The sequence below is a fragment of the Nelumbo lutea genome, chromosome 3, assembly GCF_056320005.1.
Source record: "Nelumbo lutea isolate HS-2025 chromosome 3, American lotus-T2T, whole genome shotgun sequence".
NCBI classification, from domain to species: domain Eukaryota; kingdom Viridiplantae; phylum Streptophyta; class Magnoliopsida; order Proteales; family Nelumbonaceae; genus Nelumbo; species Nelumbo lutea.
In genome coordinates, this window is record NC_142686.1 from 14,936,523 (window position 1) to 14,952,518 (window position 15,996).

The 15,996-nt window shown below is 36.7% G+C and overlaps 1 protein-coding gene across 2 annotated transcripts; it reads right to left on the minus strand.

Moving 5' to 3' along the window:
- Window positions 1–381: 381 nt before the first annotated feature.
- Window positions 382–8,975, minus strand: LOC148863117 (uncharacterized). 2 transcript variants are annotated; one of them, XM_088979425.1, is made up of 10 exons: window positions 8,239–8,975; window positions 7,903–8,066; window positions 7,702–7,766; window positions 6,711–6,751; window positions 6,410–6,498; window positions 6,202–6,315; window positions 4,415–4,492; window positions 3,446–3,511; window positions 1,822–1,902; window positions 382–778 (listed from the first exon to the last, which is right to left on the minus strand). In XM_088979425.1, the coding sequence occupies exons 1-10, from the start codon at window positions 8,375–8,377 to the stop codon at window positions 671–673; spliced, it is 945 nt and encodes a 314-aa protein (XP_088835551.1). In that variant the 5' UTR covers window positions 8,378–8,975; the 3' UTR covers window positions 382–670. The 2 variants fall into 2 exon arrangements, with proteins under 2 accessions (XP_088835551.1, XP_088835552.1); XM_088979426.1 differs by having other exon boundaries at window positions 8,233–8,597.
- Window positions 8,976–15,996: the final 7,021 nt, after the last annotated feature.

The following is a 15,996-nucleotide window of genomic DNA, read 5'->3' on the forward strand; positions in this document are numbered from 1 at the left end:
AGGGAGATTCAAAATTCTTTTTGCCCCAAATAAGGCTTCCTTATTTTGATTAAATACTAAATAAAAGAATTCTGCAACATTAGGAACTGTTTAAAGTTTAAACAACACCCAAATGGTTTATTATAAATATAAAGAACTCAAATCAAATTATAAGTTACCAAACAAAGGCCGATGATATTTTAAATAAACATAATATACAATGAAAATTATTTTTCTAAAATTGTTAGATACTAATCAAAATAATTTCTCAATGTTGAGCATGGGTCATTTGCTAGTTTAGACATCAACTCTACCAGTGGCATCTTCAATACCATCACCAAATTTTAATGGCTTCCAATTCATCTATCTACTATATAAAGCCAATACTATAAATCAAAAAAGTTAAATGCAAATGCCATATATCATATATATGATTAATATTTTAAATGCACACGCGAGTAGCACCCGTGCTCTAAAAATAGTCCCTTCTAATAAAAACAAAGATATTAACAACCCCCAACTATTCTCACTTTATCAGCATCACATAGGCAGAGGCAATACAATCTTGGAGGGGGGGAAAACCGTGGCTACATTGATGGTTGATACATCCTACTAAGTCTCAATCCAGCCTTGTATATTGCGCAAGTATTTGTATTTTACGGGGAGGCCTCATCTTGTATTTCTCAATTTGTCAAATTTTTGAGCAGCCCATATGGAAACGGCGTGCCATAATTCTACCATTTAAGGCAAGTGCTAGCACATCAAATTCCTCCACATACCAGAGCTCGGAAACAATGGCCTGCATGATTTACACAAAAGTGCTGCCAGCTTGTAAGCCAAATGTAAACCCAATAAAGCAATGTTTGTATAAGCATAAACATCCAAAACTAATCAGCCTTTGCATCAAATTGGTAAGAGGCCTCAACTACAATTAATTCATAGAAATGTCATAAATGCAGACATCTGCAAGGACCATTTCCTTTGAACCAATAACATGTCTAAAGCTGAACCTTTTTTGGAAAAAAAAAAAGCATTCAGGATAGTTTTCTAATCACTAGAAAAGATGCAATGGATAGGAAGGCCCATTAGCTGATTCAGTCAAATTATTATAATTTTTTCATAATATAAAAGACAATTAATTAATGAAAGAAAAGGAAGAGTATTTAAAGGAGTATTCAGGCTTTGCAGTCCAAGCACCCCACATAGACACCTCTAACATTTAGGATAAAACACATCATGCAGAATAACCATTCAACCAATTGCAAATACCAGAGAACTCACCACCCAATTAACTCTAATACATATGCACCCACAAAACAAAATGGACTGTAACAAGGGCCTCCTCAAACACAAACATAAAAACACAAAGATTTATCAACCCCAAAAATCAGACAGATCCAACTACCTATCCACTCACAACTGGCAGACCCAACACACTACAAGTATAACTGACCAAAGGAAAGATAGCTGTAGCCATCCTATCCTGAAGAAACAGACTTTTCAGTGCTCTCTCTAGTTTTTAGTTCCAAGCTATTCTAGAAAATTCTTCTCCACCCAGAAAGAACTGTCCCAGATTAAAACCAACTTGAACTTCCTTCTCAAACACCCTACTTAATTCCATCATATTCTTCACCTCAGGAGCTCCTTTATTAGAACCAAAGGTAATGACTACTCAAAACTCCCTTATCTTCTCCAAGTTGTAAGCTCCCAAACCACCTCTATGCATCCTCCTCATTACAGCACCAAAGAACACAGCCTCTTCCACCCTCCTATCTTGATTCAAGTACTCCTCTACATACAACAGTTCCAAGTATATTTTATAACTGTAAAACTAAATATTACCTCGAATCCACGAACTTTATTATTTAAGCAGGTAACCAGTTCATGGAAGAATTGGAGTTCATCAGGATGCTTTTGTAGCTCCTACATACCAAAAGAGCACATGATAAACAAGAAAAATAACAAAATAATTTTTATAGACAAAATGCAAATTGGGCGTGGTTTAAAATGTCCATCATCATCTAAGCCTTGTTCCAAATATATGGGTTGCATGAATCCTGTTTCGCCATTCTGTTGTGTTCAATGCATGGTATAAAATATCCATTTATTTCCTTTTTTTTCTATGGCATTTCCATTTCCATGGGTACAAAACACAAAAGATTACCAAAATTGGCATATTCCCCAGTGAAAACAATTGGTGCTATATGAGTACAAATCCACAAGAGTTGGTATTCTAATGTAAGTTGGCAAAAATATTGTAGATATGTGGAGTAGCAGTATTATTGGCCATGTAATTGACATGATTACCACTTTGAGCCAACTCAAAATTCTATTCAGACATGAAGTTTTTTTCATCAGCTATTCAGACATGAAGTTAAATCTTAGTTTTTCCATATAATAGATTATTTGGTTGATCTATTAAAAATATCTGCACTTTTACGGGTTTAAAATTTGCTTGAACTCTATCATGTCGTTTTGACTCTTAGGTTGTGTTTGGTTTGAAGGAAAAGGAAGGGAAAGGTACGGAAACCTACACAGTTTTGTATGGGTTTCCCTACCTTTTCCTTCAAACCAAACACAGTCTTAAAGTTTACAGGACAACTTCATAGTGTATTATTTTTTTTCGCATAGGTAATATAAAATAATTCAGTTGTCTATTAAGTTTGGTTTCTTGGCTTTTTTTGATGCTTTGGAACAAGATAATAATTTAAAAGGGTGTACCTATGTTTATTTTATCATTTCAAAAAACATCATTCTATATTTTTGCATATTTCACAGTGTTCCACTATGTCTATAATTTTCACAATATTTCCATACAATACTTTCAACATTTCCAACATTTTCCCTATATTTGGAAGAACAGTATTTTCCACTGACACTAATACTTTAAACCTTGGCTAGGAGATGGACACCCATTTGTATCTTGGACAAATTTTAGACATGTATATCAAGAGGCTTGATATGTAGATTTATATAATATCATGTTTCTATAACAAATAATTTAAGTATGTACTTAAGTTAAAAGGGGTTAAAAACCAAGACTTCACACAGATGTCGCACTTTCTGCATATCTCTCTATATTTCAGAGAGAGAGAGAGAGAGAGAGAGTCCGCCATGACATAAAACATATTTGTACTACCTTTATAATTCCTGCCTGCATGATTTTGTTGACTAACACTTGTCATCCTTAAGCATATTATATATCATATAGAACCCTTAATAAAGTGGAATGCCCCTGGATGGAATGGAGTGGTGAAACAGGATTCATGTTTCTGACCTCATGCACTTGGAATAAAGCTTAATACATAGATGTTAGTACAAGCTATAATAAAACACACTCCTTCATGCTCTTCATAGCCAAATCTGAGTTTTACTAATGATAAAGCACAAAAATGCCTGTTTCAGTAGATATTTGTGTTTCTATATTCATATCAAGCAGAATTTCCAATAGTTTTCCCATAGTTACCTCAGGAGAAAATTTAGGGTGCCCCAGAAGACGAGCAAATGAGGTATGAAGTAAAGCAGGGTCATACTACAGCACAAAAAGAACATTAGTAATGCTTAGTGGTCACAGCAACTTTCTTTTGTAGGCATGGAAAGCAATACACATTTTTATTTATACGTATATGTAAATGGAATAATAGTTTCTTAATCAGGTCAATCAGGGAAACATCCTAACAACCGCCCTATTTCTGCGACATGGGCAAATCTTGTGGTTAATTGAAGCCATCCTTTGGATAAGGAGAAATCTAGATTGGCCACATGAAAGATCTACCCCCACTTTGTCTTGGATGTTTCCTTGAGTAAGACAAGCCATTCAAATTTTCAATTTTAATTAAGAGAAAAACACCACCCAAGGACTTGTTTGGGCCACATGGAAGAGTTTAAGCTCATTACTTCCCTATGAAAAGAGGGTGACAAGAATAGGATTTATACATTCTCACCAAACATCCTAACTAGCAGACCTGTCCCCTATGTGCACATATTGGGGGTGGGGGGAGAAGTGATTTGGAGATATATTAGCAGCAGGAAAGAGACTTCATATACAAATAGCCAGAAAGGATAATGAGAAAATCCTAAAGTACCAATTGGGTAAATCAGAATAGCACTCATCCAGTCCAGGTCACATGAATACAATTAGTAATTAGCAGAGAACTTCCCATTGGAAGGCTCCAATTACAGAGGTGTGCCAAAAATTAACCCATTAGGATGATTCAAAGCTTAGTGCACTAACAATCTAGGACGGTAAAAAAACAACAATAATTCTCAATATTTGTTAGGTGAGATCCACCAAACAGTGGAACCAGTGCCCACAAAAGCACTATCTCTACTTCTAGATCCTTGTAATGCTGCTTGTGGTCCATCTGTTGACCACATAGAACTGCTATTGAAACAATGCAACCATACAATGAAATTAGAAAGTTCAAACTCTTACAAGTTGCTTTTGAGGTGCACGTGGAAGACTATCTCTCAGTTTTAAACGTATAACCATGGGATCTGTCCCAGAGATCACCTACAGAAGCAAACAAGTATAATTATCATGATAAACCAAGGACCAGAAATATATCTGATTATTTTTTTGAATTTGATTGGCCAAGATTATTCAAGTGGATCTTAGCCCAATTCTAGGTGTTAACTATAGATGATAAATGTCACATCGATAAGTCAAAGTATCTTGAATCTAAGAAGCAATCTGATAGATGCCTGCAACCATGTGATCTAGGGACACTGAAGCAGATTAACATATCTGATAATCAGGGCCAAGTGGAAACATCAGTGTAACAGATCAAAGGGGCTGTTTGATAATGCCTTTTAATTTTAAAAGTAATTAAATAATAAAATTTTCAAGGGTATAGTTATCTACCCAACTTCAGTTTCGGCCATTAAGGAGCTCACAACCTCCTTAAAACTTATTCACTAAACAAAGGAACAAGTTTTCAGTTCAGCATCTTTAGCTGTTATCAATTGAGGAAAGTCAATTGGCTCACAAGAAATATGACAGTTACCTCTCTTTGGGTAGAAAGATCAGCAAATTCCTTAGCGGATGGACTAGCTAAGCAAGGGGTTTCAAGGGATCATTTGTTTTGGGCTGCTATGTAATTTTATTTCTGATTATTTCTGCTTATCCGGTTCTTAATTGATGTAATACTTTGTTAGAAGAGGTAACAGCTCGTGCCTCTTCATGGGTTTCCTGTATTGCCTTATATTCTGATTTAATAAATTATTTTCATTCATCAAAAAAAAAGGCCCATAAGTTCAGATAGGAGGTCTCATTACAGAAGGAACCAAGTTGTCACTTCAGGAAGAAGGACAACAAACCCACTAATTAGGTTGGCCTCATTGTTTTGAAAGGTGATAAGGCAAGGCTTTTCAACATATATCCCAAGGTATGGCAGGTTTTTTGTAGCCCAAAAAGAAAAAAAAAAAGTTAAGGCAGGGTTTTGATGTTCAAAATACAAAGAATCATATATTTCACTTTTTTTTCCCAACAACTAAGAGGAAAACACCTTATAGTAGACCTGTAATAGCCAAAAAGGAAACATTTACAAGTGGTCCATCCAAGAACCATTGGGAAGCTACTAACTGGTAAACAGACGAAGGAAGATCCTTTGGAGTACCACACCACTAATAATATTGAGGATCATAAGGAAATGAACCTCAGGATTTTTGAAAACAAGGTGGCATCCAAAGAGAAGATTTTGCAGAGAATGGTGGCCACTCTTCACTCTTCGTCTTATTAAACTTTCAACAAGGCTGCCTTTTTTTAGGTTTTCTCCCTTTATGTTGAAAAACTTCACTTCTTCGTGAGAACAGAACAAGGGGGTGTTGGGGAACCACCCTATTCTTTCTTTCTTTCTTCTTCTTGGCTCCATCCTTTATTCTTATTCTCCTCTGTGAAAAAAGCATGGGCTCAGGGCTCTGCCCCTTTTATTCTCCTTCTCAGTGAATGAGAAGCATACTCTGTTTTCTTATTTTCATTTGAATTTTGATCAGAAGTAAAACAATAGACAGGAACTTAAATAAAAATTGCTAAGCCAATGTATATCTAAAGCTTTTGATGATTAGTGGTGTCCCCTCAGGGTTTGGTGGCTCAAAGTTTTCAGAAATGGAACCTTTGTTATATACAGCCTCAAAACTCACTATCATTCGCCATAACAAAACATGGAAGAAAGTTGGTACAGCTTACAGAAAAGAAAGGGAATTCATGTTACTAGGAGGTACCTGCCAGCACCCCACAAGCACACCGGTTGAAGTTAAAACCACTCTATCTAGGATAATTTTCAGCGGGCAAAGGGTCTCTGCAACAGCTTTAACTGCATTTGCTTCAGCCTCAATCTTGCAAAATATGGCAGAGATTTCAATGTAGTGAAGATGATTATTCATGACTAAGCAAATGTTATATTTAAAATGCCTCAGAATACCCAAATACCTCATCATTTGTAGCAGGAACAGGTTCTATATGATGTGAGGCATGAAACATACTGAAGTGATATAAACTAGAGTTCTGGAACCAGATTGCTGGCCAAGAAAAGAGGAAGAATGTCAATGAATGATAAGAGAAAGATAAAAGAAAGAATGGCAAAGGTTCAGGAGCGGGTAATAGAATACTCACTTGTGACTGAACCTAAACCAATCTTTTATTTAAGCAGTAACAATTGAATCTTATATACCTTCAGTCTCAAACTACAACACTCAAGTGAAAAGATGGTCCAAATGGAAAGACACATCACCTTTATCAAAGTAGGGAAGAAATACATCCCTTACAGCCTGCCTGCAGCAAGCCAAGGATGCAAGTATGACCCATGCAACATTCAATATCAGTAGATTAAAGAACAAAAGGAAGAAAACAGAAGAAACTGAAAAGCACATTAAATCAGTTCTATTCTTATAAATCCAAGAAATGAAAATCAGCAAAACATTACACCGGATTTTTTGCTGGTACATTTTTAGACATACTGCCAATCAACCTAAGGATATCAAGATGGAAAGACAAAATCCTGTAGGATTGGGATAGAGCCATGGTATCAATCTCCTCATCGTTATCTTTTTGTTTTTTATCTGAATAATCATTTTTCAAGCATCTTTGGTCCTTTTAATTACTATTTAATCTGAATTCGCCGCCATGGTCATGGCTTCTCCTAGTCATCTATTATTGCATAATTGTCACCACTTCTTGTCTGATATCACAAATCTAGCATCTAAAATCATACGATCTAGCCCAGGTATTTACTTGCAAGGTGAAAACCTGCCACACAGTGGGCCCTAGCTGGGAGATTTCCAAGATAAAAAAGAGAGCATAAATACTATGACAATCCAACTAAAGATTTTCTAGAACCTTTCAACAGAGCTTCTCCCTCCAACCTAAGAACTAGTGTAGAATTAAATTGTTGCATCATCAAGTTTATTAATTTCTGTTCCTGTTGACATCTTAAGTTGGATCCATTAAAAGATTGAGGTATTCATCCTTGTGTTCTTGCCACATACCTACATACATGAACATGTTTGTGTTATGGGTAATCAGACAATGCATTCCCTATTCATGTTTTTGCTAGTTTAGCGAATGGTTGATTTTGGTTTAGTGAGACATGTGAAATGTAAAAGTTGGGCTGCTACTGATTGACATATTGATGAATATCAAGCAATGCAAGCACAAGTTTAAATTTTGGCATATGAAGACGGTAATTGACTAATCCAATAAGGGGAAGAATAAGATAAACTTACGAGATAGGAACCGAGAATTCTGGACTCATGTATAGAACATTAGCTCGAACAGGAGGATTTGCAGCCTAAACAAGTTTAGAAAAAACAGAAGATAAAGAAATAGTATAATTACGATGTTGGTGAAATAATTAAGGTTACTTACGCAATCTAGTGAGGTTAACTAATTCCCTTTTCTTTTTCCTCTTATTTCAAGTTTACAACCTTAAGTATAGGAGTGACAGCCCCATCCTTGAGAGAAAAAATATCAGAAATGGATAACGACTGAGAAGTTTCTCCGCCTCGAAGGAAAACCGCTCCATGTTCATCCAAATCTCGTGCCATTTTATCGTACAGTTTCGACCTTTCGGAATTCAAACTGGGGGATTCTGATGAGTTTAAAACGTGAAACTTGTTAAGCAACAACCTTAAGAGAAGCTGTTAGGATGGAGCTATCATTTACAGCACATAGACTAGTTCCTATTAAAATACTATTTCAAGTGCAAAGCTCTAAATTTCACAGACCAATCAGAAAATCTGAAAAGGGAAACTTACAAGTACCTGAATCAGTAAATCGATCATTTTGGGATGAGGATCGGACGGCCATTCGAAACAGCAGAAAGAACAGAAGAGCAGAGAGAAACCAAACCAGAGCTGCTCTTCTAACATGACTCTTACAAATTCTAATCGTCCTCGCCATTTTTATGCGTCAAGGGGAGCTCGGAAGTCTTCTGTTCTAAAACTTAAACAGTGGTTGGGTTACGCGCCGGACCCGTTGTAGGCAATTCATGATCGTGCAGCAGATCAGAACCGCTCATTTTGAATCTTATCCTCTTGGCCGATAGGATTGGAGGTTGATATGGGAGCGGATCTGTTAGTATCAAACTCCGCACATCATAGGCTTGTTGAAATCTATCCATAACAGTAACACTTGAACAAGCTGCATTTATTATTCACATTAATTTTCCGAGAACTCAGATCTGGAATTCTGGATTCGGTTGATACATAATCCAAAGAATTTCTGTTTTCCAAAATTACAAATGATACAGACTGTTAGGGACACGTGGCAAAGAAAAGGATGAATTCTCCTGCAATTTTGCAAATTGGAGGGGAGGGATATTAGGGCTTGATCATTTCCGGCCAATGATTCCGATCATCCGATGTGCATTGCGTGGAATTAGAAATAACACGAAATGATAATCCTTAATCGACGGTACGAAATTCACGCAGATGGTAAACAACGGAACCTCCGGAGAGAGGCCGGAAAGAAAATCCATGTGGCTGCTCTCACTCAATGATACATTCTAGACAGTTTGATCTAAAACATAGATTGAGGGGGGTGTCCTTGTCCGCATCACACCTACACCATGTGACAGGTACACACTACACAATCCACAGTTTTTTTAAATTGTGAATAGACATGTTCATGGCCCGGGCCGGGTTAGGCCCGGCTTTCACTCTGTATTAATAGATTATTTTAAGGTCTAAGCCCGAGCCCGACTTGACCATCGGGCCTATAATTTGGGTCCAAGCCTGGCCCTCATAAAAAGCCCGAAGTCCGGGCCTGGGCCTGAGTCCGAAATTTAGCCCATGTTGTTACTATTACTGAAGTGGCTGAATAGAGAGAGAGAAATTATAAAGAAAAAATTAAAAAATGTATATATTAAATTATAAATATATATTATTTATATATTTTATATAATATATAAAATACATATTATGTATTTTATAAAATATATAATGCTAAGTCGAGCCAGGTCGGGCTCGGGTTGGGCTTTTTTGACAAATCCCGAGCCCGACCTGTAACACAGTCGGGCTTACTATGTTAGGCCTGAGGTCAGGCCCGCGGGCCTAATTACATGACCAAGCCCGACCGGGGTGCGGGTCGGGCCATCGGGCTACCCAGCCCATGAACAGGTCTAGTTGTGAATAGATTGTGTGGACGGGATGAGTTCATATTTATAGTGGCATTAAAATGGTATGGTGTGGATTAGTTCATATCACACTTTTTTATTCTACATATCTCATATATATTTTATAGAAGATCTATATATTCAATCATGTTATTTAATGTTTACATTTTATATAGTAAATAAATTGAAAAAAAAGGCATCAATAAAATAATATTTTGGCAAGTATTGTGATTAAGGGTGATTGGCCCGACCTAGTATAAAGGGGACACGTGGACACAACTTGACCAAGAGATGACAACTCAGCCCGACATGCCTAGTTCGCAATAGTTGAGCACAAACCCCCAACCAGTTCGGCATTAAGTCACCTCGGGACAAGGCCACCTCGGTCCCAAGGCACTTCGGCATTTAGTCATTTCGAAACTAAAAAGTATCAACTCGGGGATACCGATCCAGACCACTACGTGGCAACAGAATTGAGCTCGGACCCCCAACCAGTTCGGCATTAAGTCACCTCAGGACAAGGCCACCTCGGTCCTAAGGCACTTCGACATTTAGTCAGTTTGGAACTAAAAAGTATCAGCTCGGGGATACCGATCCAGACCACTACGTGGCAACCTCGGAAATCTCTCTAATAGACCCCAAACCTCGCGGGATCATGCCGCATAACGGCAAGCCTTATCTCCTCCCCGCCCGGTTCGGGAGGAATTGATAAGCCTTATCAGTTGGTAGCATTATCTTCTAATTAAAGTGGAAACGGATCCCATCATGACGAAGATCTCGGAACCGATCTGCAAAACCCGCGAGGACTAAGCTATATAAAGGCTCCAACCCCGAGGGCATAAGGTACATGTGATTTCTCTGCTCTTTAGCTCTCTATATTTCCAAAAAGCTACTTCAGCTTGCAACAAGCTTACTAACTTAAGCATCAGAGCAACCTCGCCGGACTAGCCACCTCGGGTTCTCTGGTCTTATCTTGTAGATCCACCTATCTCGCCGACCGACTGGAATCCAGATCATCCTCCAGCAGGGAGCAGTCAGGTCGCACTACATCAAATTGCATTTTTTAAATAATTAAAAAGTATTATTTTAAATAAAAAATAATATTTAAATAATGAAAAAAATAGTGAAAAAGGATAATCATCGGAGTAATTGGACCAATGTAATGTAACACAGGTGCGTTACACTGAAACCTTCCCACAAAAAATTGGGGTGTGGCCCCATCCCTGTCCACACTATTTTGTAGACGGGGCCGCCCACACATAGCAGAACACCATATCTTACCATGGACATGATCAAAACGGTCCCGTCCACGATATTTACACACCACCAAACGCCACCTGGTTTAAAGATATGGGCTTCTAGGGGACGACTTTAAATGGAGAAGTTGCAATTTGTTACTTGTTTGAGACGAGAGTTGTGTATTAGTGTAGCTTCTTTCTTTCGCGTTTTCCTTTGCATTGTTGTATGGGCTTTGCTTTATAGTTTAAAGTAGCAGTGATCATGGGGCGGGCCAAGCTTTGCACGCCCGACCTGTACTGGGGTTATGAGTTTGAAATATAAGCCCGGGCCCAGGTCTATACAGGCCTGGGCCGGGGTGGTCATGACTCTCGAATTATGTCTTTCATATATAAAACATTATACATATAAAAGACATATAGCATGCATATAAATTTATTTTATACATTATCTAATATAAAATATTAACCATAATATAAATTATGCGTATCATATTATAATATTAATATATAAAATATATATAATGTAATATCATGTAACATGTGTACTCTCTCTCTCTCTCTCTCTCTCTCTCTATATATATATATATATATGTCGGTAGGGGTGTATTAGGCTATATCGGTACTTTTTTTTTTTACTTTTTTATTTTTTCAAAACCGGTTCAACGGGGCCAGTTTAAGACTCTTCCACCCCCTAAACCAGTCAGAAACTCGATACACCCTCTTTAGGGGCGTATCGAGGAACTCCCGAAATGATACATATCGATATTTTGAACCTTATATATATATATGTGTGTGTATGTGTGTGTTCAGCTCGAGCCTGAACACAAAACCCATGCCCAAATCTATAATTTTCAGGCCTAACTTGTACAGGTCGGGCTGAAATGATTACCCCTAGTTTAAAGGAATTAGAACATAAATAAGGCTGATTTGGATCCGATGATATGTAATATATATAATAATGCATTAATATATATTTTATATATGGCATTTTATATTTATATACCTTTTTCTATATATGTATAAGTTAAAGAATAAGTAGTTTTTATTTTATTTTATTTTAATGGATGTAAAGTAGAATGGGACCAATTTGAACTTTCAATAATCGGAATAGATTCAGGTGTAGCTAAATCCAATCCAATTATAGCGCTAACATGATATGTTGAAAAAGATGGATCAAAGTTAAGGTGATATTTGGCGTGTCTTTTCAGTGCGTCTTTTGGTCTACAAAAGTTTAAAAGACCAAAAAATGGTCTTTTTCCCTTCGTATCATGTAGGCCAAAAGACCCGAAGATGAGTGCTGGAGAAACTGAAAATATCAAAAAACGGGAAGCTTTAAATGAAGGTTTTGGTCTTTCCGTGGTGAAAATAGCTTTTTCATCTGTTTTTAACAGTCAATTAGACCATTATGTGAATCAAATGAAAGCAAATTTGGTGCTTACAAAAGTGTGCTTATACCATTCTCACCGCCCTTTTCAACCATGTATTAAGAATATCTCCAATAAAAAATATAAATATGGAGATGTTCTCAGTGCATGGTGAAAAAGGCTATGAGAATGGTGTAAACACAATTTTGTGAGAACTGAATTCACCATCTAACCAAACAGTCTTGGTCTTTAAAGATAAGAGTCCAAAATCTCAATCCATTTTCTTATCTATTGGATTGTTGAAAGATCTACCTAAAAAGAATTACCAAACAGCCCGCAATTAACCTTCTCTGGATTCTCTTTTGATATGATGAAAAGACACGATAAAAAAAAATTATAACCAATCAATTAACCTATTTTCATCAAATTTTACAAGGGTTTTGATTGCTCAAAACATTTCCAGCCCTTAATTAACCTTCTCTGGTTTCTGTTTTGAGTTCTACTATTATGAATTTATGATGGAAAGACATGATAAAAAAAAAAATTATAACCAATCAATTCGTATCATAAAAGAACCAGTCATGTAAATTTTTATCAAATTTTATAAGGGTTTTGATTGGTCAAAACCTTTCCGGTGTCATATCTTTCCACATCATAGGTTTTTCGATCTCTATATGAGGTATGGTGATTTAAAACTCTATCATCTCAGATTGCAAGACCCTTTGCATGGTTTTCGCTTTTCAGCAAGCCTTAATCTCCCCACATCCTTTGTGCGTAGAGTCTGGATCTGCTCTCGCAGAGCACTCCTCACAGCAGTTTCACAGCATGTTCTAATCGTATATCGGGAGCATTTCCTGGATTTACATGTAATTGTAATATTCGATAGGATGTCTATGAGATCGGTGTTAAGGTTCTTGTGCAGGCAACATGGCAATTCACAATATTTGCTAAATTTTCTGTGATGTTCAAACAACAATCACATGATCTTTAATTCCTGATTTTCTCAACTCTGTACTTTTTTTATAGATGATTTGATGCGATGAATTAGCAAAAGAATAATTATTAGGCATTGGCCCCGCTGAACAGAACTAGGTTCAGTTCCTCTGAAATCGAAATACATGCACGGCATGTGCATGTTGCTTGGGCCCCCAGACCATCATATGCATCCAATTTCCCTAACCAACTCTTAGGCCCATACCTCAACTTTTTACACGATCAGATCCAAGCAAGAGGTCCACTAGCAAAGTCCTATAAAGCCCACCAATTTTAGACGCAAATCCACAGGTCCACGAATAATGTGCAATGTTACCAGATTAAACCAAATGAAACTTAGAAAAATAACTTGTTTTATGGCCCATTCATTTAATTGATTTTAGGACTAGTTAAATCATTCGATCACTGGTTTAAATCAATATTGGCAGGGGTGCTCATAAATAATAAAAAAACCGAACAAAATCTAGTTAATCGAATCAATTGGTTCAATTTATACAACAGGCAGCCCATCCCCAAACCTTGTTGTAAACATAATTTGATCTAGGGGTGTTCACAGGTTGGTTCAGTTCGATTTCATGTTATTTGTCCAATCAAATCGATCTGTTTTGAGAAATTAACTACTTAAAACTGATCAATCATTAATGAAAACCGATCAACTTTAATTGTGTCAATTTGAGTCAATTTGATGAAATAACCCAAAACTAGTTTGTTAAACTAAGAAACATGATTTGATTGGATAAAAAATTTAAAACAACAAAGTTAAAATTAATAATTATAATAATATTATTAAAATTTAAATTTAAAATATAAAATATTTTAAAATAAGAAATATGAAAAATTTCCCATTTTTATATAAAAAATTTTAATTTAAAATATAAAACATTATCATAAATATATATAATCGGATCATATCGATTATACATAATGTATGAATCGAAGCCGACTAAAAATAATTAAAAACCTAATAATTCGGGTCTTACGAACAATCCTAATTCCTAATTCAGGCAGAAACCTGATCAACTAACAAGTTGGCACCTGGCATGCTCATATATATAATCATAATATTAAACTGTTAGCACCCGTAAATGGTGGTCTGGAAATCAAACCATAAAGAAATGCGTCCAGTTGCTAAAGTTTGCCTGGTTGAACTGTACACAACTGCCACAAGACAAAACCACTCCAATACCTTAATCCAGTAAACCATTAAAGAAGGATAGTAAAAGTGTCGAGATGAAAATTGACTAGACTCATTATGGTCTATTAATACGAAAACGCCCTGTTCCATCATAATTTCGAATTTTAAATCTGGGGACCGCGATGTTGGGCGTTGAGAAATAATCCAAAAGAGTCATCGCGATTGGTGTGGCTCGTGTCATTGACTCATTTCAGAGGACTCCTTTAGTCCTTTTTTTTTTATTGTGCTTCTTCCTGCAAAAGTTTTTCGTTCGGTGGGTGGGAGCCAAGAAAACTGACAGGGATATGCAACCTCACATGCCCTGAAACCGTACTCGCCATTAATAAGCAAACCCAAAAAAAAAGAAAAAAAATAGTAATATTAGTTAGTGTTTACAGTGGGGAGAGTCAGTACTACTCACTACTCACTCAGTACTCAGTGGTGGTATTGTAATTGGTGGACCAAAAGTCATTGGCGTAACATCAGGATCAGGGGTTGGCGTTGGGGATTGATTGCTTTCGCGGTTACATCAATTCACTTTTCGGGATGGTCTTTTGCATGGAAAAAGATATTCTTGGATTTCTGCCGCCCGCTCACACGCGTTCGCTGTAACTGCAGATGCGAGACGCCGAGAGGCCCGAGACCTTAGAAATCTATCTATACATACTTCGTTTATTTATCAAGGCTGTCAAAATCAAATCAAATCACTTGATCATCCCCACCGCCACCTTAGCGTACGCTTCGTTCAGAAATCATATCACTCGGATCAGAATTATATAATATCAGTTTTTACCTCCTCCCTTCAATTTTTTCAGACTGATAACCGATTTGGGCGCGTCTCGTTCTATATGTTTAAAATGACAGAAATACGCTTTCAAAAAGAAACTGACAGAAAATACTCCATGCCTTATAGATTTTTACCCATGCTGTCAATGGGTTGCGTCTGCTTCGGTACAGGGTGTATCGGTCCCAGCCCGATTATTAATGGGTCGAAACAGGATAATCGGGTTTGACCCATAACACCTGATTATACTTAGGCGTCGTTCGTTTCTCAAGAGGCTATTTATCTGGATAAGTGCATTTATCACTTACTTGACCGGGTATTTTTTAGTAAAATTTATATAGGTAAATGAGGTTTTTCAACTTTTTCATGTTCTTTTTGTCTTATTCATTTTCTTGAATAAATAGTTAAATCTTGCATTTTTTTGGCATTCTTACCCTTGAATTCAAGTCTATGCTTTTTAGATTATATTGTTTTTAATAGGTATTTTTGACAAATTGCATTCCGAGCGGTTACTCTCCACTCAAGACTTTTCAAATCGGAAAAGGTAACACTTACCCAACAACAAACTAATACCTAGGGAAAACGATATTTATTGTCAGTCCCACCTAAATCCTCAAAAAGAACATAGAGGAATCGGTAAATGGGATTGTATGAGAGAGTCTCCCTCCAATAGAATCCCGGAAACGGCCTTACCATCTATAATTTCTTAGGTTAAAAACAATACTTCATTTCTTATAATATAATCAAGGTTCAAAATATTAATACACCCCAATACACCGTATTCAGCTTTTCACCAACGCACTTCATATTTTCTTTTAATTTTTCCCAAAATTTTATAGGTGGGTAGTCATAG

Excerpts from the sequence above, each read along its gene's own strand:
- LOC148863117 (XM_088979425.1), bottom strand. The coding sequence starts at position 8,377 with ATGGCGAGGACGATTAGAATTTGTAAGAGTCATGTTAGAAGAGCAGCT. Across the intron at positions 8,067-8,238 it reads TGATCGATTTACTGATTCAG|AATCCCCCAGTTTGAATTCC; the intron begins GTACTTGTAAGT and ends TAAACTCATCAG. Across the intron at positions 1,903-3,445 it reads ACCCTAAATTTTCTCCTGAG|GAGCTACAAAAGCATCCTGA; the intron begins GTAACTATGGGA and ends TTTGGTATGTAG.